Source organism: Pyxicephalus adspersus, chromosome Z (assembly GCF_032062135.1).
Source record: "Pyxicephalus adspersus chromosome Z, UCB_Pads_2.0, whole genome shotgun sequence".
Classification (NCBI taxonomy): Eukaryota; Metazoa; Chordata; class Amphibia; order Anura; family Pyxicephalidae; genus Pyxicephalus; species Pyxicephalus adspersus.
The window spans coordinates 73238840-73266233 of NC_092871.1; the positions used below are offsets into that span (position 1 = coordinate 73238840).

Sequence of the window (27394 nt, forward strand, 5' to 3'; positions counted from 1 at the left end):
GTATTCAAGCGCTTGGTTTTAAATGTTACACATAAACGTATAACTAACACCACTTCGTAACACTGATTACCACACAAACTACGCTTCCTTCAAATCTACACTCGGACTATACCATTGTTGCATCATCCCCTAACATTTCCGCAAATTGGAACTATCCGTCACCCGGAAGAACTCGGCTTTTCTCTATCTCCGCCCTTTCCTGTAGCAGCAAGCAGCGACGATGGTGAGTGAAATGTTGTGCTCCTCTGAAATCTAGATTCATCCTTAGATATTGGAGTTTTAGGCAACGATTTTACAGTGCCAAAAGTGGAGGGACAGTGTATACAATGATTTGTGAGGTTTATTGTTTGGGGGGTGCGAAAGGATATGTATAATTTACTCGGCTAATGTCGGCAAGGCCTCTTCCTTGTGTGGCGGCAGTGTGCTTTGAAGCCAGAGAGCAGTATATTGTCCTTAACCAGCAGATTGCCTCTGTTTTGGTTGCGTTGTTCAAAACCAGTTTTTTTGGTTCTCTTAGCTGTTCCTGTAATGGTAATGTGTGTAAAAAAATCGTGACTAGGATAAACAATAGAGAAGACAAAATGGAGAAGTCTTTGCAAACGTGTTTACTGCCAGGGTTTACCCTGTAACTTTATTTTTGTCACCTTGTTGCTTCCAGTCCCTGAAAAATGCCTGAGATTGGAAAATCTCCAAAGGGCAATACAATCTCCACTTATCACTGAATTCTGTGTACACATTTCCCCCCAGAAAAAGTGTGCAGCCTGTTTGTGTCATATTTCTTCAAGTGTTTTTAATGTTTCTCAGTAATAATGTAAATGCACAATATAATGTACCATTTGTGGATGCCTCTTTATGCACTCTTTTTGTGCACCTTATTTTACATCCTGCTGTGTCTTTGCAGTAGTTTACCACATTTCTTGCTGTGTGGCTTAGGCAGCCAAAATACCGTAGCAGAGAATGTCAGAAGGATAAAAAAAACAAGCAATAGAAGTGCGTGTCTTTGAAATTAGGGTTAAAGCGTACCTAAACTCAGAAATCTCACTTTACATAAAAAGGTAGACAATCCTTTTATGTAAGGTAAAAATTCTTTGTTTTTTATTTAAGTGCAACACCCTTTAAAAAAAAAACAAAAACTGTAGCAATGACCCTCTTAATTCTTGATTGCCTAGGCCAGGGGTGCCCAAGAGGTGGATCGCGATCAACCTGTAGATCGCAGGAGCCCTGCTTTTCAAAATTAACTCTATTGCGCACAGGCGTTATTAAGTCCAAGTTTTTACGTTTTATAGATAATTTTGGACATTTTAAAAGTAGCCCACCAAGCCAAAAAAGTGTGGGCACTCTGGCCTAGGCGATCGAGAATAAATGGTAGCGCAGGGCTTGCACACACATCCCAGGAGGCTCTTGGCTTCTCCTTCTGCACATGCCCCAACACCTCGGGCGGGCACAGAAGGAGCCCTTTCGCCAAAAGGGAAAAAAAATGCTGATCTCACGCATTCACAGTGAGATCTGCAAGTTTTTTTCCCATCTACATCACTTGATTCTGCATCGGAGGACGTAGAGAGAAGATGGCGGCATCAGCCGACGGGTGACAGGACGCGGGACCCGATGGAAGAACCCTCTGGACGGATCAACTGCTCTGCAGGATTAAAGGTAGGTAGATTTTTTTTTTGCATCGTTTTTGGGTTTTCTTCCTCTTTACAGTTGTATTTTAATACCCTACTTATGATTTATTGACGTTTTAGCAGACTGACCACAAATACATCTCCAAATAATGTAAGAGCTAGTTGACCAAAAGGAAAGTGGGTAGAGTTCTGTGTCAGATTATCTGGCCTCCACAAATTTAAACCCAATTGAGACCATATGAGATGAGTTGAACTGCAGAGTAAAGGCAAAGCAGCCAGCATGTGTTTACCTCTGGGAGCACCTTCAAGACCTTCCAGGTGACTACTAAATAAAGCTGAGAGTGCAAAGCTGTCATCAAACCAAATGGTGGCCACTATCAACTAGAATGTTCATAAAGTTGGTAAGGGCAGCCCACGGGTTTCATCACGTTTTCATTCAAATTATTGTTTCTTTACAATGAAAGTTGACCTGGTTGATGCAAGTTTTTTCTTATCTAATTGTTCCACTTAAAAGCATACGTTAAACTGATCTTGCAAGAGAAAGTTTAAAATACCTTTTAAAATGTTAACTAGTAAAATTACATTTTAATAATAGGCTAAAATCAAGGCTCGTGACCTGCGCGGCAAGAAGAAGGAAGAGCTGTTAAAGCAGTTGGATGACCTTAAGGTAGAGCTGTCACAGCTCAGAGTTGCTAAGGTGACAGGAGGAGCTGCTTCAAAGCTGTCCAAAATGTAAGTATGTTTTTCTTGTGTATTTAGTGCAGCCACTTGGTTGAGACTTATCTGAGCTAGTCCAGTGGTGGCATAGGTACCCCAGGAGAATTAGTTTGAGAATTTTTTTAAACACAAAGGGGTTTGTTTGGGACAAAGGTTCACATGCCAGAGGGACTGATTGCCCTGTGTTTAAGTGCCCATGTAAAAAGTTACCTTTGTTTCCAGTGGGACAGTCCATGCCATGGTGCTTTAAGAGAAATCTCATTGCAGCATTTTAGATGTAACTGCTCATAAATGCTTTCCTTGAAAACAAATAGAAATGTTTAAGGTCACTTCCATTAACCCATTGCTTTATTATTTGGCTTTTCAAAGCCTTCGTTAAAAAGATAAGCGCTTATAAGTTCTTTATCGACTATTATAAGCACTTTTAGGCTTGTTTAAGATGCATATAAACACCAATAAATGCACTAAATAGTAATTTAGGAGTTTTTAGGATTTTAACAAACAGACCATGTAGACATGGCTCTATTGATTCTTTTTTTGTAATTTATAGTAGTTTTTGTAGTCTGTGCAACTTTGACCACACAAGCATTATTAATTTTATGCAGTATAAGCATAGCAACCAGTAAAGACTTTTTAAAACAATCTTCCACTGACTTCTTCATGTTCTGATAAGCAGTTCACCCTTAATATGTAACTATAGCTTGCTTTGAAAATCAGTGACAGACCTTTAATGCACAAAGGGACAGTCTAAGTTCCTTCTGCAATGTAACACACTTTACTTACTTTGCGCTTTTGAGAGAGAGAAAAAAATGCTACCAGGTATCCTAGTATCCCCTGAGACTGCACATGTGAAATGGTTCTTAAAATTATGCTTTCAAAGCCTTTACAAGTCATCTGTTTAGAGTTCTGGTACTAGAATACATCTTTCCCTCTGGTGTTCTTGACAGTACCAAAGGTGTGGAATGCAGGTGCGCCCCCTCTCCTAAGCCACACACGTTTCAGTTTCATAGACCTGTAGATGTAAATAGGTATTTTGTTCTTACCAGTGAAAGAATCCTAAACTTAATGAAAAAACGTTTTCCAGCAAAGACTTGTTTAAAATCCAAGCTGTGCAACATGCGTAGCTTCTCACATAGTTGCAATGTAGAGATGTGTATAGCCACAAAGAGACGTGAATAGTTATTGTGGGTACTTTAGGGGTGTGGTAGAAAGCCTGTAAAAGAGACTTAGAGTAGCTATTACATTTAAGGACTGGTAAGCTCTAATACATTTTGTTTTTTGGGTTCAGTTATTCAAGGTAACATACATGTAAAAATGTAATTAACAATTTCTTTAAAGCCATATCTTCAAGGCTTTTCTGTGGTGAAATTAGTTTGCTCTCCAGGGATCATCCAGGGTGAAGTAATTAATACTCTGGATGGTCTAAGGTTATTAGTGGTGTACCCCAGGGTTCAGTGTTAGGACTATTACTATTTACCTTATTTAAAAATGATTTAAAGTTCTGCGATTAAGTACCATTTCTGTGTTTGTAGAAACCAAACTGTGTATTAGAATAAAGTCAATACAGGATGTCTATAATCTACAAGCAGACCTGGATGTACTGTTAAACCCCCCCCCCCCAATTGTTCTGATTGTCCGTATTTCCATGCGAAAAGCGTTACATTTTTTTCATGGAAATTTATTTTGCATTGTAGGCCTATACCTTTTAGGCATAACCTAAATATTTATTAAATTCAATAAATTTATTATTAACCTTAAAATTAAAAAACACAAAAATCTGTGAAAAAAACATAGTGAAGCATGTATAATATATTATATAATTATATAAAATAATTTCTTTGTATTGGACTCAATAAAGCTATTTTGTATTGAATCCAATACAAAATTATTTGAATTTCCCGCCGCTTCTCCGGCCCGCACCGCTTTTTGGATGGAAAATCTACCCCAAGTCACACTCTGGATTTCTGCTAGGGGGGTTTAATAGACAGCCAAGTGGCAAATGACATTTATTGTTGAGAAATGTAAAGTTATGCACTTGGGGTCCAACGTGCATGCTTCATTCTGTCTCGGGGGAATATATTTGGGCAGTCAAAAATGGTAAAGTATTTGGAGGTTTTAGTAGATCATTGAAAATTTTAACACTGAAGGGACTTGTTTGTTTTTTTTTTTTTTTTGTTTTTGTTTTTTTTTGTCAATATCAGAACTTACCTTTTAAATGGGCTCATGGGTGAAAGCCTGCTTTGGAAAGTGATATAGTAATATCTGTTTTTGTTTTTAGGCACTTATAAGCAGAATGTGTTTTTCTTTCAGCCGCGTTGTCCGCAAATCCATCGCTAGAGTTCTGACTGTAATCAACCAGACCCAAAAAGAAAACTTGAGAAAATTTTACAAAGTGAGTGCAAACTTTTTTTTTTCTTTTAATCACACATTTGTTTCTCTTTTGTATGACCTTTTTTCGTTACCCTTTTAACAAACCCTTTAGCCAAATTGAACTTTGTTTAGGTAAGCTAAATATTTTGTTGATGCAATAAAAAAAAGTGTTCAGAGCTCTAGGCTATGTACACACGTCAGATGATTCGAGCAAAAATCTGACGTGTACATTGTCTGTCCGATGTTCTTGGATCAGTCCTGACGGATCCACAAATGACTGAGGACAAGCAACCGCAATAGAAGTGAAGGGAGGAGAGTGCAGGTGGGTGCTGCTCGCTCGTTCTCCTCTCTCCATAGAACAGTGTATGTACAGCTCACGTTCATTCATCTTTTGGTCTTTTGTTGTAGGAGACGATTGTGAAAGATTGTTTCCAACAACAAAAAATCTAGTATGTGTACGCAACCTTAGTCTGAGATATATTGAACATTGAAGTATGTTTTTGTGCAAGACAGTCACCCAGCATTGTGCTCTCCTAGTAGCTACAGTGTGAATCAGTTCTTGCAATATTAACTTGCACTAAGTAGCAGCCTGCTTTCTGTTTAAGAGAGCTTGCTTACTAGTGAATACATAATTTCATAGAGCTTGTCCTAAAAGTTTGAAGTACAATTTTGTACCAGATTTTCATTGAAGGATACAAGAATCTATTGGCTTCCACTAGTAGGTTGGACACAGTGTATTTCATAGACTTTTTAGTGAATCCTCACAAACAAGGAGTTGTCTGTGGTATGCCCTATCCCAGGGGTCAGCAACCTTTACTATCAAAAGAGCCATTTTGCCTCCTCTTCCACTAAAGAAAAATAGTCTGGAGCTGCAAAACATAACACAGTTTATAAACTTTTAAAAGTTTTAATATTTTTTTTAATTTTACCTGTTACAACAAGTGTGCATGTGTAGGCCTACTTTGAAATAAATTAAACACTGAACTATGCCCCTAGAAGCCTCCAGCTTCTAACGTATCATCCTGTTACATTAGAAGCTGGAGGCTTCTAACGTAACAGGGTAGATTTTTTTGATGGGCAGAGTTCATGTTCTGACGATGCCTTAGCGATGAAATTTTAAGGGGTGTTAGCCACAGGTGTCCCTCATTTGCAGCTTTAATTTTGTTCACCTGTAGCCCCCAATCTTGAGTAATTGGGGTTCAGGTGCTAGAAGCCTCCAGCAATGTGTAACAGGGTAGATTATTTTGATGGGCAGAGTTCTTTATTTTCTGACGATGCCTTAGCGATTCAATTGTAGGTGGTGTTAGCCATAAGTGTCCCCCACTTGCACCTCTATTTTGGTCACCCGTACCGCCTCCCCCCCATTCCAGAGAAATTGGGGTTCAGATGCTAGATGCTTCCAGCAATGTGTAACAGGGTAGATTTTTTTGATAGGCAGAGTTTTTATGAATTTTTAGGAGGTGTTAGCCACAGGTGTCCCGTACTTGCAGCTTTAATTTTGTTCACCTGTAGCCCCCAATCTTGAGTAATTGGGGTTCAGGTGCTAGAAGCCTCCAGCAATGTGTAACAGTAGATTTTTTTGATGGGCAGAGTTCTTTATGTTCTGATGATAGCCTAACAATTAAATTTTAGGGGGTGTTAGTCACAGGTGTCCCCCACCTGCACCTATATTTTTGGTTTTGTACATCTCCCCATTCCAGAGGAATTGAGGTTCAAAGGAGGGGGATGTCATTGTACACACCCATTTGTACATGCCCTGTGGTAGATTTATTTCACTGGTAGATTTTTTTCATTAGAATGCCAGATAGGGAATCCCCCTCCTCCCCAGTGTCTTGGGAGGAAGGGGATCCCCCATCAGAGATCTCCCCGCGGCAGCCGAAGGGAGGCACAACAAGGAGGCTGAAAAGCCGCAGGTTGCAGACCCCTGCCCTATCCTATTTAAGTGCTGATTGTCAATACTCGCTGACAAATCCTTGTTTGTGAGTATTCTCTAATTCCCTGGGACGTTGCAAAATCTAAGGAGCTGGTGATGTTTTCCTGGCTGCAGCAGGTCTGTGCATGTGCTTAGTCACTCAACTCAATGTGGACTAGAATGCCCTTCACAGCTCATCAGATAAGCTTATTTAAAGATAAGGTGCGTACACACTTCCAATTTTTATCGTTCCAATCGAACGACGAACGATCGATTGGGCAAAAAATCGTTCGTAAAAAAGTAACCCAACGACGCCGACGAACGAGGAAAGTCGCTGGAAACGAACGACCGGACCGACGGATCGGATTGGACGACGATCGTTGAACATCGTTCGTGTGTACGGTCGTTCGTTGATCGTCCATGTTCAGAGCATGCGTGATGAACGAACGTCCGTTCACTTTCCTGTCGTGCACATAGTTCCTCTATCGCTCAAACGATCGTATCTATTGTGTGTACAATATCTACGAACGATCGTGTCGTTAACTCTATGTGTAGGATCGGTGCTATACGATCGTTCGTATATATCGTGCATGAACGTTCGTCGTTCGTTTTCCAACGATAATAATTGGAAGTGTGTACGTAGCTTTAGAATGCCTGCCAGATGTTTTTTTTTTTTTTTTTGGGTTTTTGGACACGAGAAACTGTAGTAACCCCTCTTAAAGCCAGCAAGCTTCAGTTTTTATTTGCAACTGTCTTATCCTTAGTGTTTCTAGTTAAGACTTTCAAGGCTTTTTACAAAGTATAGCAGCAAAACTTGATTATACCCTTGGAGACTGGATCTAAGCAGGATAAGCCTGAAAGTAACCTTTGTCACTGGGCTCTGGTTGATAGCTGTGAAAACTATGATCAATGTGCCCCTGAGTACACAATTACATATGAATCCTGTTTTTTCCTTGCTACATCAGGTGTAGCTGCCTCCAAAAATCTTGGGGCACAATTTTCTTTGGTTATGCAGGGGTTCTTCTCTTAAATTACTCAGCACACCTGGATCAGAGAGTCCCCAATGCTTTGCCATGCCTTCCCAGAATAATCCTAACCTGCTTGCAGCTTTGGGAACACAAAAATGCCAAAGGTGCCAAACAATATACTTGAATCTAAAATCCCTGAAGCGGTGAATACTGCCTTCTCATCACACTGGTTATGCTGAGGTAGCGCATGTAAACAGATGTAGAAATCGGAGCCAAACCACTAGTCAAAGAATGCACAATTTATTATTCTGCAACAATAAATACACCCACCATGTTTTGGAGCCAAAAATGTACCTTATTAAGACTACAGGAATACTGAAAATCTAATTCATACAGCTTTAGTGGCTTCTGGTCCGGGTGTTTTTTGAAAGCAATGTTTTTGGCTTTCCTTACAACTGTCTTGCCACCTTCTTGGGGTTTGTGTAAAAGTAGTTCATTAAAAATAACAATAAAATATAACCCTAATACTGCTATTTATTTACATTTTCTTTTGTAACCTTAAACCCTACAAGGTCTTCAGTAAACTCTTAAATGTCTTCCCAACTTAAACCTACAAGTCTGTAATTAGATGGTTTTAAACATAGGCACTACATTGGTCTTGTAGGAGGTTTTTTAAGTCTTTTAAAAATTAGTGTTTTTGTTAATAAGTTCTTCGGAAGAAGCCCTAATAATCAGACATTGTTCTTCAACTGTTATATATTGTTATGAATACTGTTATGAATATTTTGCAGTTTGTCTTACCTTTGTGCAACTTGCTGTTCATTTTTATTTTTCCTACTTTTTTTTCGTTTAGTATATTCTTGGTAAATATTTATTTTTACCTTTTGATTCATTTTCTTTATTTGTTGTATATGAACCACTAAGATTTTTAGCCTTTCCAATACTTCTTAAATCTGCCACATTATGAGCCGCAGATATAGCTCCTCTGAGCTCTCGGTGATATTTGAGTAATTGTCTAGCTGAATAGTCACATTTTGTGGAAAAAATTTTAAGCGCACTCTAGGACAATATCTTGGTGACTCCCCAGGTGTCACAGCCCTTAGTGTATCCTGAAGCTGCACGATTAGTTGCGGGCCTGGGGCTGTCCCTGCATACCTATTCTAATTGTAGGCTTTACAACATTTCTCACATGGACTGCTGCGGTTGTGCTTTACGGGGTGGCTTGTCCTAATAGCAAGTGTTTATCCAACCCTAGTTAAGTGAAGTGGCAAGTTCTAATCTCTCGACTAGAAAAAATGAAGGATGAAATAACTTTTTTGCCCCTTCTGTAAGCTACAAATTTCGTAGTTTTCAATAAAGATGAACAGAGATATTGGGAAGTCCAGCCTGAGGAGCAACTATGGCTTAATCCATAAATACACTGGAGGGCTGGTTTTTAGGGTTGTGTGTTTTTTGTGGTAATAAAAATATGCTTTGCCTTTATAGGGCAAGAAATACAAGCCTTTGGATTTGAGGCCAAAGAAGACCAGGGCTCTCAGACGCAGGCTGAACAAGCATGAGGAATCTTTGAGGACTAAAAAACAGCAAAGAAAAGACCGCCTGTACTCCATGCGCAAGTTTGCTGTCAAGGCATAAACCTTGTGTTAAAATAAATCTGTTCAGTTATTTTTTTGTGGCCTGTCTCATTATTGTTTCTGAACACTTGATCATAAAATATTTTTATCTGTTGACTTTCCATATTTAAAATTGCATGCATTCATTCACTACTAGCATTACTAAAGTTTATGGTTTCATTCACATAAACCTACACTTGACCTGGATTGGTGTAAACACAAGTAACTTGCTGGTTTGATGGTATTGTGTTAAAAGTTAAAATCATTATAATAAAAGATATAATTATAAAGAGTTTTTTTTTTTTTTTTACCCCTACGGAATGAGGAAGTTGTATTTATTCAGAACCTGCCAGCTGTATTCAAAGTACAATAAAACCTTTTTGTAAGGGTAGACATAAGCAGCTCAGTTGAATGTCCCAATATTATTCTTTTTTGGGGAAAAAAGAATGCCAATGTGCATGTGGAGAGATGTTCTCTGACCTGAGTTGGTCAAGATGACTATGCTGCAAACCCAATGGCCTGTGGATGTAAAAGTGCTGCAAAAATACTTTGTATACTGGGGGCCCAAAATGTTGACAGTGTGATGGCTAAAAGTGCCAAAGCCAGTAATGTCAGTTCTACTTTTAAACCAGTAAATGGCTGTTGAGAAATCAGGTAGTAAGCAGAATTTTTAGGACTTAATGTGATATGGTCCAATCTCCTAATTTGAAAATAAAAATAAACAGCAAATGGGCATAACTTGCATGTTTCCATTCAAATTCTAGGGGTAGTTATAGTAAAAGGATAATTTCTGTGAACTATTAGTTACTTTCTCTGCTTGCCCCTCCCTGACAGTGGGAGAAGAGACATAAGCCTCTTGACCCAACCGTCCAATAAGATCCAGTAAAGAAGTCCAGTTTTCTGAACAACCTCTTTATACAATGTTTGGGGTGAAGAGGCAGATGCTGGTAGCCTGCAACCAGCAGAGCATAAAATAATACCAACTCTACCTCGGATGTCCACCATTTACTATTTTTGCATCCACATTTTTGTGACATTTTTAATTTTTGCAATTTTCCCATACATGTGTTTTTTTTTTTTTGTTTTTTGTGCTTTCAGTAATACTGCTTGAAAGCCTAACCTGTGATTTCAAGTACATGGTGCCTGCTGTGTATAACTAAACCATTGTGTATGCTCATAAGACAAACAGAGGCTGTCAGCAGCAGTTAAATTAGTAGTCACAAAAGCTGCTACCTTTAGCTACATATTACTTATTGGACCTGTAATATTTTTTTTTTTTTATGTCCAATAGTACATAGTAAATTTTAGGTTTCATTGTTAAAATAAATATTAAAGGAGAAAGTACATCCCTGTCATGTTCTGTGTTGGTTCAGACACCGATTAATGTTAACAGTAATTGAGGGTTGTTGATAAACTAAAGAAATTTAAAACATCTGCCTCCCTAACCCAATTTGCTTAAGCTAAGGTTCAAAAAAAAAAAACAATCCACTCGGGCAAATGCTTTTTCTGCATCTGCCAATAAAAGGGGATGGCACTTTAGCTTAGCTGCATATATCCAATTTATCACACGGGCTACCAGCCCAGTATTATCTCCTGCCTACCTTAAGGGCCCCTCATTCACTTTTAGGTTTTAAAGCCAGTGTATAAGAGTCCCGAATTATCAAAGCATAATTTATCAAAGTAAAACCATCTGGGCTGGGGTTCTTACCAGTAGGTGTACTCTTACCTACTTCAGCTAATTCCTCTACGGACAGTAGACTACACATTCCCGAGTTCTCTAAATAGTTAGTGATCATGTCTTTCCCTAACAATCTAGTCTCCTAATCTTTAGTAGATAAATATTAGATAAATTATGTAATCCTTTCAAAACAGATTTGCAATCTACACTATATAACTTCTGAATGGTTTGATCCACCATATATGGAATAAATGTATATTCCCTGTCTTCTAATAGCTTGTGCCCATTTTATTGCCGTATTCATCTAGCCAATTTAGCTTTTGCCATATACAAGGCTGATAATGAAACACTGAAGGATTCCAGTTCTGTCTCCACTAATCTTAATGTTCTAATTCCAACTTCTGAATATGCAGCACTAATGCCATTCTTGCCTTTTTTAACCTAGATCCATGTTTAAATAATACACCTTGGATTGCTTCCCGGAGTTGGATTTATTTTAAAATAATTCTGAAGTTCCTTAATTATATCATATTTTACTATGACTTCTTTTATTAAAGATTCCTTCAGCCTCCAATTTCATGATCTCTGCATATGGTATATTCATGTATTGGTCAATATAACCTGTGCATGATCTGAAATAAGTTACCTATAACACATCCTAGGTAAATCCAGTTGATGCATCCAAAAATGATGATGTGGGTATATATTTGATGGGGGTTAGAAAAGAAGGTATAAACCCTGTATTTAGGGTTAAACATCTGCCATCTATCAAGAAGATGCATACTCTAAAAACATTGCTTTAACTTTTTCCTGGAAGAAAGGAAGGAAAAAAAGCAAAAAATAGTTTTTCTTCCCACCTCAAGACTTAAACACTCTATTCACATATAACATTTTACACTGCATCCTGGAACGAAATTTTTTTTTTTATCTCACTGTCTCCCCAGTATATTACAACACATCACACCTAGCTGTGTCTGCTCTGTCCAGCCTTAGTTTGTCTGAATACCAATTCAGGTAGGGACACTATATGTTTAGAGATTACAGGGTCAGATGTCAAATGTCGTATATTCCAATATTTTTGAAAAAGGAGGCAGAACTGTTGGGGTTGTTGTGTAAATCTAGTTATGATTTTAACAGCATTTTTCGTTACAGATTGTGGGTTTCCATAAAGTAGATTGGAATGATTCAGGGCTTTAGGTCCATTATAAGATATTTTTTAAAATTTGGTTGCTGTGACATATCAAAAGTATTCTTGCCTTCAAGGCTTTTGTCTGGATTTCAAAATCTTCCTTTAAGGTGCAGTTTTTTTGAAACATAGAAGTTTACTAAAAGGTATACCGGGTCGTGGAACTGACACATGCAAAATAGTATTGCCTGCTGTCTCTTTAGAGTATAAGTTATTAAATATAGGGGAGTCAGTGCTGATTTGAATTATTAGGCCCAAAAAAGTAATTGAATAAAAATCATAGGAAATGGTAAATTTCAAATTAAAATCATTGTCCTGTGATTTCAAAAAGAATTCACCCCCCAGATCATTGGTTAAAAGCTTATTTTTTAGTCAATTTCTATGTAAAAGAAGGGTATAGGAGAAGCAGGGGAGGACTCACAGCGAGATACTGTCCTCGGAACTGGGATAGCAGAAGGATCCAGTGAAGAACCTATACTTGTGCTGGGTAGCACCTGAGACTTTGATACATTTATCTGTGTGTGTATGAATAGGTTTTAGTAATCTTGTTAAGAATAATGGTGACTTTTGTGCTTGTTTTTATAATTGTTTTGCAGTATATCTTTTGGCCCGTTTTCTTTTTTCTATTTGTTTATGTTTGTTGAGTTCTTCATAAAATTATTTCAATATTCACTTACATTGGTGTGTTCCTTTCACTGACAATTCAGCTCAAAGAACCTACAGGGAATTTACCAGTTCATTACTGAAAAAGATAGGCAGTCTGGATCAGCTTTTCAACAACCTCAACATGGATCCCAGTTAAGCGTGATTTTTTTCATGTGCCAATTTACTTAGAGCATAAATTCCCAACCTTTTTTGGGCCCACTTTTTCAAGGAGTGATTCCATATCGCCCCCCTAGGATGAACTATACTATATTTCGAAAAACAAGGACAGATTTTTAAAATTATTTTATTAGATATTAACAATATTGGTGTATTACTCAAAATATAGGTAAATCTTTAAAAAAAAAAGATGCCTTGTGAGGGACTGAGTGAGTAGCTTGCGGGGCTACGTGTTACACAGAGCTGGACATTTTCCTTCTCTGAAACAGAGGGATGTTGACAACTGAAAATGTGGGAGCCAGTGGGAAACACTATTCATCAACAATCCACCCACCCTGATTAAAATTTTTATGCCCATCATATCATGCTACCCTTTCACACATAGCTATCCCCTTACTCTTCATGAACCCCTCTTTCTCTGTAACACCTTGCTATAGAATAATTTAAGAAAAACATCCCAGGGAACGCCTACCTTACAAATTTACTTACCCAGCAGGAAGCCCGAGTGTGGCTCAGGGTAAAAAAAACAAGCTGAAATGCTGGGAAACTAAATTAAATGGAACTGCCTGCTCCCTGGAACTGTGCCAGATGTCTGCGGTGCTGCCAGAGGAAGAGTGCTCTGTGTGTGGAGGTAAGTAAAAAAAAAAAATCCTGGATTTTCTAAAATCCGGCACTGCTCAGGTCCCAAGGTTGCCGGATTTTTGATAGTCAATCTGTATAATAAAGTTTGAAAGACAAAATCATGTCAAAGTTTAATATTAAATTTATTATTAAATGTATTAAATTTTATTATTTTGACATGATTTTGTGTTTCATACTTTAATATACTCATACTATTATAATATACTGTAAAATACATTTTCATGAAAAACAATGTACCGCTTTTAGACATAAATCCCGACAGAAATGAACCGCCCAGGAGGTTAAACAATAAAATTGTCACATAGTGTCTAGGAATCTTGTGGTTACCCTCTTCCCCCCACCAAAACTTTATTACCACATATTTTATTATTTGAATCCCTCTGCTCCAGAGAAGATACCGTATTTTTCGCTTCATTAGACGCATTTTTTCTTAGAGTGAATTATGCTGACCGGTTGCAGCACCGTCAGTGGCCACTGGACGGCAGCAGTGCACCACGTTTATATGAAGATTTACACATTGGGTAATGAGAGCAGCACAGACAAACACAGATCTCATGCAGCTACTATACATAGCGTAGGAATATTTCACAACTTTCATCATTTCATCAGCTATCCTGCTTCCTGCCCATCTTGCACTGTGAAATAATCTTAAACTGCGTACACATGTCCAATTTTTATCGTTGGAAATGAACGACGAACGACCGATTGGCCAAAAATTGTTTGTAAAAAAAGTAACCAACAACGCCGACGAACGAGGATAGTCGTTGGAAATGAACGACCCGACCGGCGGATCGGATTGGACGACGATGGTTGACCATCTATCGTGTCTACGGTCGTTCAGTGATCGTGCATGTTCTGAGCATGCGCGATGAACGAACATTTGATCGATACAGGCTGTATTGTGTATGTGAGTGTATGTGTATATATATATATATATATATATATATATATATATATATATATTCATATATACTGTGTGTATATATACGTGTGTACAATATCTTTGAACGATCGTGTCGTTATCTGTATGTACAGGATCGGTGCTATACGATCGTTCGCAGATATCGTGCAGGATCGTTCATCGTTCATTTACAAACGATAATAATTGGAAGTGTGTACATAGCTTTACTCTTCGTATACCAGCAGCAGCATGAAGTCTGTGTCTGTGTCCCTATTGTTGTCATTACCCGTATGTATAAACCATCATATCTCCCACACTGATTGCTGTAGAAACTTCAAATTTTCAAGGTACAGAGAGCTGATAAAAAACTGAATTTAAACTCAAACAAACTTATAATTTGAGGTTTATACATTGGGGATAATGACAGCAGCAGGGACACAGACACAGCTGGGGAATGGTATTTGACCGCCCCACTACAACCCTGGTACTGGTTCAGAATATTTTTTTTCTTGTTTTCCTCCTCTAAAACAAGGTGTGTCTTATGGTCAGGTGCGTCTTTTAGTGCCAAAAATTACAGAAAGTGGCCAGCTATGTGTAACAGGCACCCCGCCAGCCACAGTTTCTGGCACAACAGGGGGTGCCTAATATGCAAACTCAATTCAGGGACCCTGGTCTTGAAATAGTCCCCCTTAAAGTGGACCTATCACCACAATTTTTACTTTATATAGAAGAATAGATAACCCTTTGTTTTTTTTCATTAAATTCCTTTAAAAAAAAACATAAAGGCAAAGCCTGTCCCATTTTGTCATTACTGTTGCAGCAGTAAAGACTGAATGAGAGTGCAGAGCCTCATGGGATATGCACGTCACAAGTTCCAGGAGGCTTGGGCTCAGAGAACAGGCATGCGCAGGAGGGAATTTTCTGTCATTGAAAAAAGAAAGGTGGTGATCTCACACATGAGCAGTGAGATTGGCACTTTCTATTTTTTTTTTTTAACAAATACAGAGGCATAGGTCATAGATCTGTGCAAGTAAAGGTTTTTGTTTTTACTTTAGTTTAACTTTAATGAGAAAAAGATCCCTGATTGTTATTAGGATTTTATGTTTGGGACCCCATATCTGGCAACTTGTTATGTTCAGGGGGCAATTAGGTTTAGTATCAGCTCTCAGGGTCCCCTGTGTACCCTGAAATTTTCACTTATGTACAACAATTGGTGTGGGAGATATGAAGGTTTATACATTAGGGGTAATGACAGCAGCATGAACACAGGCACAGCTCTTATACTGCTGCTGATGTACGAAGAGAGGGATTGTTTCACAGTACAAGGTGGGCGGGGTCATGGTTAGGATGGTACACACTTGCTATGGTCTAAGTTTTTCCATAAAGAGATATCTTCAAAAAAGAAATCTGGCCAAAGAATAATATAGTGTATGGAGTATTTTTATGAAAACCAATCGATACTCCTTCGGGACTTAAAGTCCATAAAGGAATTTTGTACCAAAACGAGTAGTATCAAGTCTTTAGCACAGGTACATCATTGGACTAAAAATGGGGTCTTTTGTAGTGGAAAATTGTTAACTTTTTGTTTATGTAGACCATACAATATTTGGGATATCTTATTAGGTATGTTAAATCCTCTAACATTATAACTGCACAAATTTAGAGTAGATATGGTGAAATGGGGAGGGGGAGGGTGTATATCAGAACAGGATGGGGGGTTGCAAGGAGGAGAGGATATGGAAGGGTAGAAGGAGGGCTAGAAGGGGAAAGTAAAATGTACAATATAAAAAATTTTTAAAAATTAAAGTAGAAAGCAAGTAGAATAGCCTCTCGCAAAAAAAAAAAAATAAAATAAAATAAAATATAAGAGGGACCCAGGAAGGGGCCTCTGCTAGCTTACTAATCTAAGGGCCCTAGATGGGGGATTGAGGGATGGAGGGCTATGACCACCAATTAATGATTGAAAGACCTCTGGGATAGGGCACCAAACTGAACATTGCAAATCCTCCTATATAAAACAAATAAAGAGATAAAATTCAGTAACCAACTATGACATTTACCAAAGAAACCAAAGAATGCAAATCCTCTTAAATATAACAAAAAAAGAGATAAGATTCTGTAACCAACTATGACAATTAACAAAGAAACCAGAAAAAGTAAATGGAACCACTTTCAATATTTTGCATGAAAAAAATAAAAACAGCTATATCAAGGTCCATCGTTCCAGTGATATGCAATTGTCTGGGAAATCTCCATTGTTAAAAAGATAATAAAGTATATATCCATATAACCGAGTAATCAGATGAAAAAAGAAAAAACATCCAAAAAAGGAGAACCCATGAGTTCCCAAATGGCTGTGGATCATTCTATCTTTTTCAATGGGATTGTGCTTCAGTCTGAGTTCACCGAGAGTGGGCATGTTCTATAGACCTTTAGAGATCAGCTGTGGCTGCACTCCGTCCACCTTGTACTGAGAAATAATGCTACTCCTTGTACACCAGCTGGGGCAGCATGAGAGCTGTGTCTGTGACCATGCTACTGTCATTACTCCCAATGTATAAACCTTCATATCACCCCTGAGAGCTGATAATAAACCTAATTGCAGCCCCCTGAATGTAACAAGTTGCCAGAAACAGGGTCTTAAACATATAATCCTTATACCAATCCGGGATATTTTCTCATTAAAGTGGACCTAAAGTAAAAAAGATGACACCTTCATTTGCACAGATCCATGACATATGCCGCTGTATTTGTAAAAAAAAAAAAAAAAAAGAAAAAAAAAGAAAGTGCCGATCTTACTACGCATGAGTGAGGTTACCCCTTCCTCATGCCATGAAACCCTGCTAGGGGGAGATGCTTAGTACCGCTCACTACCGCCTAGAGTCAAATCTGCAGATGCTGCTGTGTGGGGGACTAAGCGGCTGGCAGGGTGTCTGTTACACAAAACTGGCCACTTACCTTCTCTGGAGCAGAGGGAATTAAACAATAAAAAAATGTGTACATTTAGGTTCAAAGAACATAAAGGGACATATATATGTACAGGGCATCATGGAATGATAGTGGTGATAAAGTTTTGGTGGGAGAAAGGGGGTAACCACAAGCTTCCTGTAGTGAGTCACTATGTGGCACATTTTATTGGTTAATTTGTAAGGTAGAAAGTCCCTTGATTATTTTTCTTAAATGATACTATAGCGAGATGTTACAGAGAAATTGGGTTCATAGATTTTATGTACAGCGTTGTAAAATATTGGCGCTATATAAATCCTGTTTAAAAATAATAGAGAGTAAGGGGATAGATTATGGTCTCAAAGTTTTATTCAGGCGGGGGGGGGGGATGTAGATTGTGGTCAACATCACTCAGGGAAGGTAAGTGTCCAGCTATGTGTAACAGGCACCCTGCCAGCCACTCAGTCCCTCGCACCGCATCTTTTTATTTTTATTTTAATCTTTTTATTTAAAGATGTAATTATATTTTGAGTAATACATCAATACTGTTAATATCTTCTATTAAAAAAATATAAAAAAATCTGTCCATGTTTTTCAATATATAATATAGTATTTTTCACCCAAGGGGGGTGCTATTGAATCACTCCTTGAAAAAGTGGGCTCTGACCCAAAAAGGGTGGGAACCTATGGTCTAGTGGGAATACATTTGAGGAAGACAAAAATGGCTGCAATATCTAAAGCTAGCAAAGTACTTTCTTGTATTAAAAGAGGACTGGACTGCAGAGATTGAGACATAATCCTGCCCCTGTACAAAGATTTGGTCAGACCTCATCTGGAATATGCAGTCCAGTTTTGGTCACCAGTTCACAAAAAGGACATTGTGGAATTGGAGAGAATGCAGAGAAGGGCAACCAAACTAATAAAAGGAATGGAGGAGCTCAGCTATGAGGAGAGATTAGCTGAACTGAATGTATTCTCCCTTGAGAAGAGACATTTATGGGGGGATATGATTACCCCATATAAATATATATATGGTCAATATAGGGAATTATTCACTTTAAGGTCATTGCAAACTGTAGCTCTTAAATTTGCAAAAGCAATTGACAAAGTACCCCAAATACTTATTTCTGAACTTTTTTGCCCTTAGATTCCTGGTTTCCTAAAGGGTTCGTAGCACCATTTGTAAACAAACATTCTATATGACCATTTCATTATATTCACATCATTATCATTTTATAGTATCATTTATATGTTTATATATAATTGTATGTATATCGTGTTATATCATTTGATTATGTTGGTGTATATACAATTTCAATGTACATTACATTTTACCACTTTAACTCAGGTTACATTATCGCTATATCCTAAAGAAGAGCATTGCACTTTGTGAAATACATAGATTTGTGGGACATCATTACTTTCCTGATACATAATAGCTTGTCCTTGTTACCTTGATGTATTTTTTAATTGCATTATTTCATATTCAGTAAATTCATAATTTATGTTATGACCACGATTTAGCTTTCTGATACTAGCTATGAGTAAATTTATATTTTGTACAAATGGAATGTAGCCTGTTTATGTTCCCCATTATCCTCTCCTTAACATAAATAAATATTACATATTTTTATGTAATTCAGTTTTATATTAATGTATATTATATTATTTATATATCATTTATATATAATAGTGTATGAAAGAATTTTCATTTGTAAAGGAGTGAATACTGGATCCAGGGGTCCAAAATATGCAAACAGTTTGAATATGTGCCTGCAAGGATACTAGTTAATGTTTCATTTATAAAAAAGGAATGAACTCGTTGATTAACCTCTACAAAGCTTAAATTGTTTTTGTCAGGTAAACGCAATAGTTTCCTTTGCAGCCAGCAAAATAAAACTACAAGCTGATATTTATCTACACAGTTTAAGATGTAATATAGCAAACCATGGATCTATAGACAAACTCCAAACAAAAGTTGGAAAAAGCTGAATATTTTTGGACAAAATCTAGTTAGAAGTGGGCAAGACTACCAGATATGAAGAAAATCTCCCAGAGTTTGACATCCTCTAAAGCAATGTCGTAAACATGTAGGACATATGTGTGCTAATTGCATGGGTATCAAACACCATCTAGTAAGAACCTTAAAAACTGATTCCAAGGAAAGAACATTATTAGAGCATTTAGAAATATAGGACCATATTCGACGTCAGTCCTCCTCCGACTTCTCGACCCGAAGATCTCTTTCCCCCTGGGAAACATAACTATGTTCACTTGGGTTCGACAAAAAAAAATTTCTGAATATATATTACAAATTATTTTTGGGGATAATGGACAAAAATGCTAAAATAAATATATGTAGCCTTAAAAAAACACTACTTCACTTCTGGTCTATGCCACTCAAGTCTGATAAAGGTATCTTAGAGATTCCAAAAGCTGCACTTTATTTGCTCCAATTATCCAATAGTAGGGTTTGCTATCTAAAATAAGGACACTATCTATAAAACAGGGATTTAGACATTCCCTCAAACATTTCCTAGTGGGAATCAATTACTGTGTCAGGATCTGTGAACAGGCTGAGAGGCCAACAGCTGTAGCAACAAGTGAGTCCGCATCTATAAACACATTGGGTTCAGCACACAGGTGGATGCAACTATGGAGGAGTGAGACGGGAGTGTAGTCAGGGAGAAAGCTAAAGTCAGTATCCAAGTAAATCTGGTTAAAGGCAGGAAGCAATGAGTAGTTAGTAATTCCATTGACATATGTTAATACACAAGCAAGTTAGCAGAAAAGGCAACTCGACAGTAGTAGTGGTAGTACTCATTGGCAAGGGCACAAACATCTGGTAAACAGCAAATTGATGGCAGGGCTTAAATAGGAAATCAGGGGGAGGAGCAAGGAGTTCGGAGTTCATGACCACGCCGCCCCCCATACCCTTTCCCCTCTCTTTGCCAAGACTGATCTTTAAAGTCCTTGTGAACTTTTAATATTGTTAATACATCTCTAGTGACATTGGTCATATATTGCCCACAGTTAAAGTAGACTTATCACCCAAATTTTTACTTTATTTTAAAGGGTAGATGTATATAAAAGCAAAAATGAGCTTATTTTTTCCATAAATGCTTTCTTTTTAAGACTGCTGTGGTAAAAACTGAATGGGAGTGCAGAGCTTCCAGGGATACCTTCGCCACATATCCCAGTATCCCAGGAGGCTTTGGGCTGCTCCTTTTGCGCATACATGCATGAGATCGGCACTCTTTTTGAAGAAGAATATGGCAGTTTTCGGTGTTTCTTCTGCACCAGGAAAAATCCAGAAAGGCGTGGGATTGAAACAAGGCCAGGTGTGGAGGGATTTTATATAAAATATAGTAATAATAAAGTATAAAATATTATAATAAAATATTATAATGAAAGTTTATTTAAAAAAAAAGAACATTAATAGGTTGAGGTATGAAAGAATGTGGCATTATATATTTATAGCTGTTAATGTAAATTTGAAGCACAAAGCACATTTCTAATACACTTTAATTGTGAATATTGAAATTACCATTTAAGAACAATGAGGAAAAGCATAGGCAAATTATTGTTCAAATGAAATTTATTCAAAAGTTTCAGGAATGTCTTTACAGACCAATTATACTTATTGACTGCTGCTTAGTAAAAAAAAAAAAAAAATCACCAGTAGTGTATGGTAGCTAAGCTTGTTGTCATATTTTTCTTCAGTCTGATTCATAAATCCCTCTGGTTCCAATTAAAAGTAGAGTGCCTTTAGGTGAAAATGTGCAGGTATGGGTTATCTCTGGCATTCCCTATAATAATAAAAAAAAGGAATTAAAAGTCATAACCAACCAGCATGGATCCTGAAATTTAGAAAACATGAAAACAAAACGTAAGCTTGTCAGTACTATAATGGTTGCAGCCTACAGTGATGCTGCATTAAACATGATCATTCACATCATCACAGTAAGGGGGTAATCAAAGTGACATCCGAGAAACACTGTTAGGCTACGTATACACTTGCAATGGTTCTTGCCTGATAATAGGCTTAGGGCCGATATCGGACGAGAATTTGGCAGGTCTACAGTGCCCGTCGTCCATCGTTCAAACGACCAACCTAGCTGATCCACGGACAATGGATGACGAACAATCTTAATAGAAGTGAAGGGGGGGGGGAGCGTGCAGCAGGGTGCCGCTCTGTCGTTCTCCCTCTCCCCTCTCCATAGAGAGGAACGGTGTAGAACGTTCATGCATCGTTTGTCGTGTGTCGTTGGAAAGGATCGTGAAAGATATTGCACGTCTGTATGCAGCCTTAGGAATTAACAGGCAGAGCAACTGGAGATAACAATATGTAGCATATACTGAGGTGAAACCACAGAAACAAAGCAAACTGTTTTTAAAAAATAAAGGTGCAGTTGTGTACTAAAAAAAAATAAATACATTGTACAATAATAAAATGCTACAGTGAACAAAATTAGAACATAACTAAATTTGTACAAAAATACAGATATAAACATTAAGCCAGGTGGAACGACAGAATGGCTTTGTTGTTGATGTGTGTTTCATCTTGAGAGTTAAAAGCCAGATACAAAATACAAATGATAATATGAGCACTTCCACATAAAATCACCTTGTTGTATGTTATTAGGTTTTCTGGGAACACAGAAGTTGAGTCTAACCTCAAATGTGCAAATTTGATCCTCTTTACAACATCCACTTCCATGTGGTCCAGGTGGTTTCCGATAGAAAGGCTGTTCACACCCAATCAAAAAGCCACTCTCCCACTTATCAGAACTTGCAGCGTCTAGCTACATTGAATTCTATAATACTCAAAGTAAATTGTCACTTTAAATAAATTCAGGCTCGCACAGTTATTTTTTGTCACTAATATCAATTTTCTTTCAGGCTCCCAGGGTAATCATAATAAAAAACCTATACTGAGGCATAGGAGAAAGCAGGCCACATGTGGTTTTAACCATGATACCATACCATATCATACCCACTTTCAAGCTCCCAAGAAAAAATGGTTAAAAGAACAGCTGATTGTCTAGAATTTTTTAAAATTATTTTGGAATGATTATTTTTCCTACCTTGAAGACTTTTATACATTTTCCATTTTCACACTCAAATAGCCTTACCTGCAAAACAAAACAAAAACAACAAACAAAAAACACGTTCTGCTTACACAATAAGTAGGCATTGCATGTTTCAGTGCACCAAAAAGGATATTTCAGGTAAAGCTAAAGCCCAGAAAACATCTAAATGGAAAAACATGATCTTAACCAATATACATACTAAAGGATATATAATTCTGTGTGTGTTGTAAATCAGACTTTCCTGACATGTATCATAATAACATCATTCACTGTTTGGGTCTCTCCTCTGTAAGGATTGCAGGAGGCTGAATAATAAGAAAAATTCTGTTTCTTTTATTGTGTGAAACAATACATTACCAAATCATTGCATTAATCTATAAAGATGTGTGTGTATATATATTCACACATAAATTGCACATTTATTTGTTTGTTTTTTTTTTTAATGAAATAATAAAATGGATGAAATTATTTTTTCATTTTATTTGACTGGATGATAATTTTAGCAGGTTTACACCAGTTATATATTTATTTACCATTGCTGGGAAATGGTATAAATAATTTTAGTTGTTAGGAATGGTATAGCTCCCTTGTATTCCCACCTGCTACAGATCAGAGTGCTGAAGGTCAAATAGATCTCAGCTTGTCATATATAAGCTTTTCACAAACTGCAGCCTGAAAATATGTACCACGAAAAAAGTCAAACTAGTTATATAAAAAAATCCCTCTGCATAAACTGTGGAAGGCATGCAGACCCAGAAACTAGGCCACTGAATGATTCAGCTTAAAGCAGAACTAATGTGAAAAATAACAAAATCACACTTACCTTTATTTCAACAGATCCCTTGATCGTGCTGGAGCTTTTCTCGATTGGGTCCCGCGCCATCCTGGAATTCTTCATCTCAGCATGGAGGAAGCACTGGGGGCAGCCATCTTCAGCCTTCTTCTTCAGTCTTCTGGGTACATCACCCGATTTTGCATTGTGTAGGCACAAGATTGGGTAACATAGCCCCCAGTAAAAGGGGAAAAAAAGAGTGCCGATTTCACTGCACAAGATCAGCATCACTTTTCCCTCAGTGAAGGAAAATGCCCTTTTGCGCATTCCCGAGATCAGGCTTTGCATTCTTGATTACAGCGGCGAACCAGAGAGGGAGGTGCTTCACTCTTTTTTTTTTTTATTGCACTTAATAAAACATTATTGTTTACTTTATATATGTGTTGTATACCCTTTTATGTAAAGTACAAAATTGAGTTTAGGTCCACTTTAAGGTTTATGAGATGAAGCTGGTCATACATAGGCCAAAATGTCATGGCATATTTTGGTATGCTTCTGTTAAAAGGCCAAACACATTTGCCTAAATTTGATAGGTGATTTGTCAATTTCAGTCATAAACACTAAAATTTGCCAACTATCATTTTTGTCAGCACTTTTAAAAAAAAAATCCTTACAAACAGCTCTTAACCTTTATTACCTGCTAATACTTTGAGAAGTTATAAAACGCACCCCTGTGCACCCATTTACACTCCAAAGATCTGCAATTCAACTGTCAATAATAGTCTCTTACGGGCCAATAAACCACTCAAACAGAAATGTCAGTTATATGGTAAACTTCTTTAGTAATACATTGAAAATGGTTCTTGAGAGGAACACAGAGGCTTTTATTTTATTTGTTTTTATGGATAGTTTCCTGGTTTGAAGATATTACCCTGTATTATTGGTTATTTATTAGTTTTAGCCTAGAGGTTGCTAGTTATCCATTCCTATGTCTGCAAGAACAAGGGAGGTTTGGGGATATTACTATTACAATATTGGAATAAGGCCCAGGGCTGAAATGGGTTTGATCCAAAACTTGTTAAAATAAAAACCCTTTTATATATATATATATATATATATATATATACACACATATATATAGGAAGAGTAATATTAATAGTGACAATCAGCATGGATTCAAGAAAGATCGAAGTTGTCAAACGAATTTACAAATTTTCATTTTTTATGAGGAAGTAAATAGACCAGGGGTGCCCAACACGTCGATTGCTGACTACTGGTCTATCGCGAAGGCAGCGCAGATCCCTGCTTTTACCAGCAGCACTGCTGTACGTCTAAAGGGATGTTGGAGATGTCTTTTGTCAAACAACACCAGGAACTTTGCGTCCAAGGCTAGTGTAACAGTGGGGAGTGGGAAGAAAGGCAGAGAGGGCAGGAAGGCAGTCTGAAGTGAGCAGTGCTGGGCAGCCAAGTCAGTTCAGGCTATTGTATACTTGGACAATGCATAGGCATTTGACACAGTACCCCACAGACAGTTAATACGCAAGTTAGGGTCTTTAGGTTTAGAAAATTCAATCAGTAACTGCATAGTGAACTGGCTTAAAGACCACATCCAGAAAATAGTGATTAATGATTCATACTCTGAATGGTCCAAGTATATTAGTGGTGTATCCCAGGGTTTATTGTTGGAACCTATTACTGTTTACAATTGACACTGAAAGGGTTACAGCATTAATTTATTTTTCTCTTTGCATTAATATGTAGAATATTATATGAGAAACTGCTGACAATTTATTTTTCTTGTCTTTCCTGTATTGTTGCCAAATATTAATATACTGAAGGGCACATTCTTCACCCAAAGCTAGGGACATCCCTGACACTGAGGACATCTTCATAGATGGGTCTTGTGTCTGACCATCAGGCAGATCATACTTTACAGGGTATGCAATTGTATAACTCCCGGATGCAGTTTTAGAAGCCGCACCGCTCTCTGTGACATCAGCCCATGCGGCTGAATTATTTGCTTCAACCAGGGCCTGTGAGATCATGGCTGACAAACATGTCAACATATGCACAGACTCCAGATACGCCTTTGAAGTAGTACATGACTTTTTATTTTTTAAATCCATGGCATCGGACATAAAGATCCACAACTAAACTCAACTGAAATCACCAAACGATTTTTTGCCTACAACCTGAAACAACAAGTCAAGGCATTACTCTCTAGGTGTGTAACATGTGTGAGAAATAATGTGCAAGGAAAAAAGGTGGGCTTTCACGAGCACTTACTTCCACCCCAGGGTCTGTTTCAAGAACTACAGGTAGATTTCACACACATGCCCAAAGCCTCTATTGGATGCCGCATAATGTTGGTCATCATTGACCGATTCAGTAGATGGATCGAAGACTTTGTTGTCCGGAAGGAAGATGCAAAGACAGTAGCGAAATTTTTATGTAAAGAATAATTTCCAGATTTAGGTGACCCACAAGAATTAGCTCAGACAATGGTACCCCTTTCACGTCTTAAGTCACACAAGAAATAGCTAAGCCATTAGCCAATGATTGGAAATTCCACATCCCGTATCACCCCCAGAGTGCTGGTGTGGTAGAAAGAGCAAATAGAAAGCTAAAAGATAAAGTGAGGAAAGCTACGGGGGGTACCTTCCACAAATGGGACCACTACCTGCCAGCTATCTTGGCAGAGATTAGGATGACACCCAGTCCTATTAGTAAGTTATCACCTTTCGAGATTCTCATAGGCAGACCGTTCCCCACCCCATGGGCAAAAGCTCCCTTGGTAATACTTCTGGGAGATTTACAACAAATCCAAGACCAATATGTGTCTGAACTTATCAGTAAATTGGACAGCAACTATGGTGATGTATCTTTTTCTTATCCTTTACCCTCAGACCAACCTACTCATCCATTCAAGCCTGGAGATGTGGTCGTGGTTAAAGCACCCCATCGAATACAAGTCCTTGGAACCCCCATTTGGCCCTCCTGTGACAATTCAAGCAGTTACTAGGACAGCAGTCTTGACCAGTGGAGGACCTACGTAGATACATGCATCACGGGTCAAAAGAGAACCTTCAGGCAGCAAAGATTATGTTTCTTACACCCCTTAACCTACAGCTCCCAACACGTACACTAATTGGCCCTTTAAATTCCAATATTTTGTGCTGTATGAATCATCTCCACCTGTTACTACCACTGAAAATATAACACAAGGTGACGTCTGCTATCATTTGACTTGCAATGCCACATTAATACATCATTGTCAGCAGAAAATGATAGAATTGTCCAATAATTTCCAAAATATTACATCTCACAGCTATCATTTATGTAATCGGACTAAAAAGGATTGCATTAATATGAACAATACCATGTTTTGCAATTGCACTCAGATTTCTCCTAGCAACATGTCAAATTACCCACAGGCTGGTTGTGGTCCTGTGGAAACACTACCTATAATTATATCCCTGCTAACATCTCCAGAGGACCCTGCACTTTCTCAAGAATGGCCCTAGCCATTAGCCCTAGTCTTGCATATTAGCAAAAGGACTTAATAACACTTCCATCGCCCTATCAGGATTAATAACTGATTATACCAAATTAGTAACAATCAGTTAATAATCCGGATAGGGCAATGGAAGTGTTATTGCTAAGGGGGATATCTTACACAATCGGGCAGTCATTGAGTATTTGTTACTTAAACATAATTTTTGATGTGAACATTTTGCTGGAATGTGTTGTTCCAAACCGACCACTCTAACTTAATACAAAATGCCATTAGTAATAATAATAATTTAGCAAAAGATAATAAGCAGAATATAGACTCCGGCCTTTTGAACTGGCTTTGGAATATGCTTCCCAATATAGGTTTGTGGGTGAAACAACTACTAGTTTTAATACTAGCTATGATAGCCATATTTTTAATAACTTGTTGTTCTGTACAATGTGTTCCTACTATTCTTTCTCCCCCATAATGTATGCTACTCTAGCTTATCCACCCGAAGAATCATATATCAATATAATTATTGTTCCCCCCTAGAGTTAGTTCAGTTGTTCTTTCAGGACAAAATGAGGGAATAAAAGGGTTACAGCAATACTTTATTTTCTCTTTGCATTAATATGAAGAATATTATGTGAGAAACT

At 37.7% G+C, this 27394-nt stretch overlaps 2 protein-coding genes across 7 annotated transcripts in view; one reads left to right on the top strand and one right to left on the bottom strand.

Moving 5' to 3' along the window:
- The first annotated feature begins 73 nt into the window (after nucleotides 1-73).
- On the top strand, nucleotides 74-9254 carry RPL35 (ribosomal protein L35). Its single transcript, XM_072431877.1, has 4 exons — nucleotides 74-223; nucleotides 2218-2354; nucleotides 4650-4731; nucleotides 9075-9254. The coding sequence occupies exons 1-4, from the start codon at nucleotides 221-223 to the stop codon at nucleotides 9222-9224; spliced, it is 372 nt and encodes a 123-aa protein (XP_072287978.1). The 5' UTR covers nucleotides 74-220; the 3' UTR covers nucleotides 9225-9254.
- An 11703-nt stretch (nucleotides 9255-20957) lies between these two features.
- Nucleotides 20958-27394, bottom strand: part of LOC140343672 (golgin subfamily A member 1-like) — a 322269-nt gene continuing 315832 nt past the window's right edge. For all 6 annotated transcript variants that reach the window (XM_072430480.1, XM_072430483.1, XM_072430478.1 and 3 more), the window contains 2 exons: nucleotides 22465-22512; nucleotides 20958-21186 (listed from right to left, as the gene is read on the bottom strand). In XM_072430480.1, coding sequence (XP_072286581.1) covers nucleotides 21097-21186; nucleotides 22465-22512 — 138 coding nt within the window. In that variant the 3' untranslated portion in view covers nucleotides 20958-21096. The remainder of the gene's footprint in view (nucleotides 21187-22464; nucleotides 22513-27394) is intronic.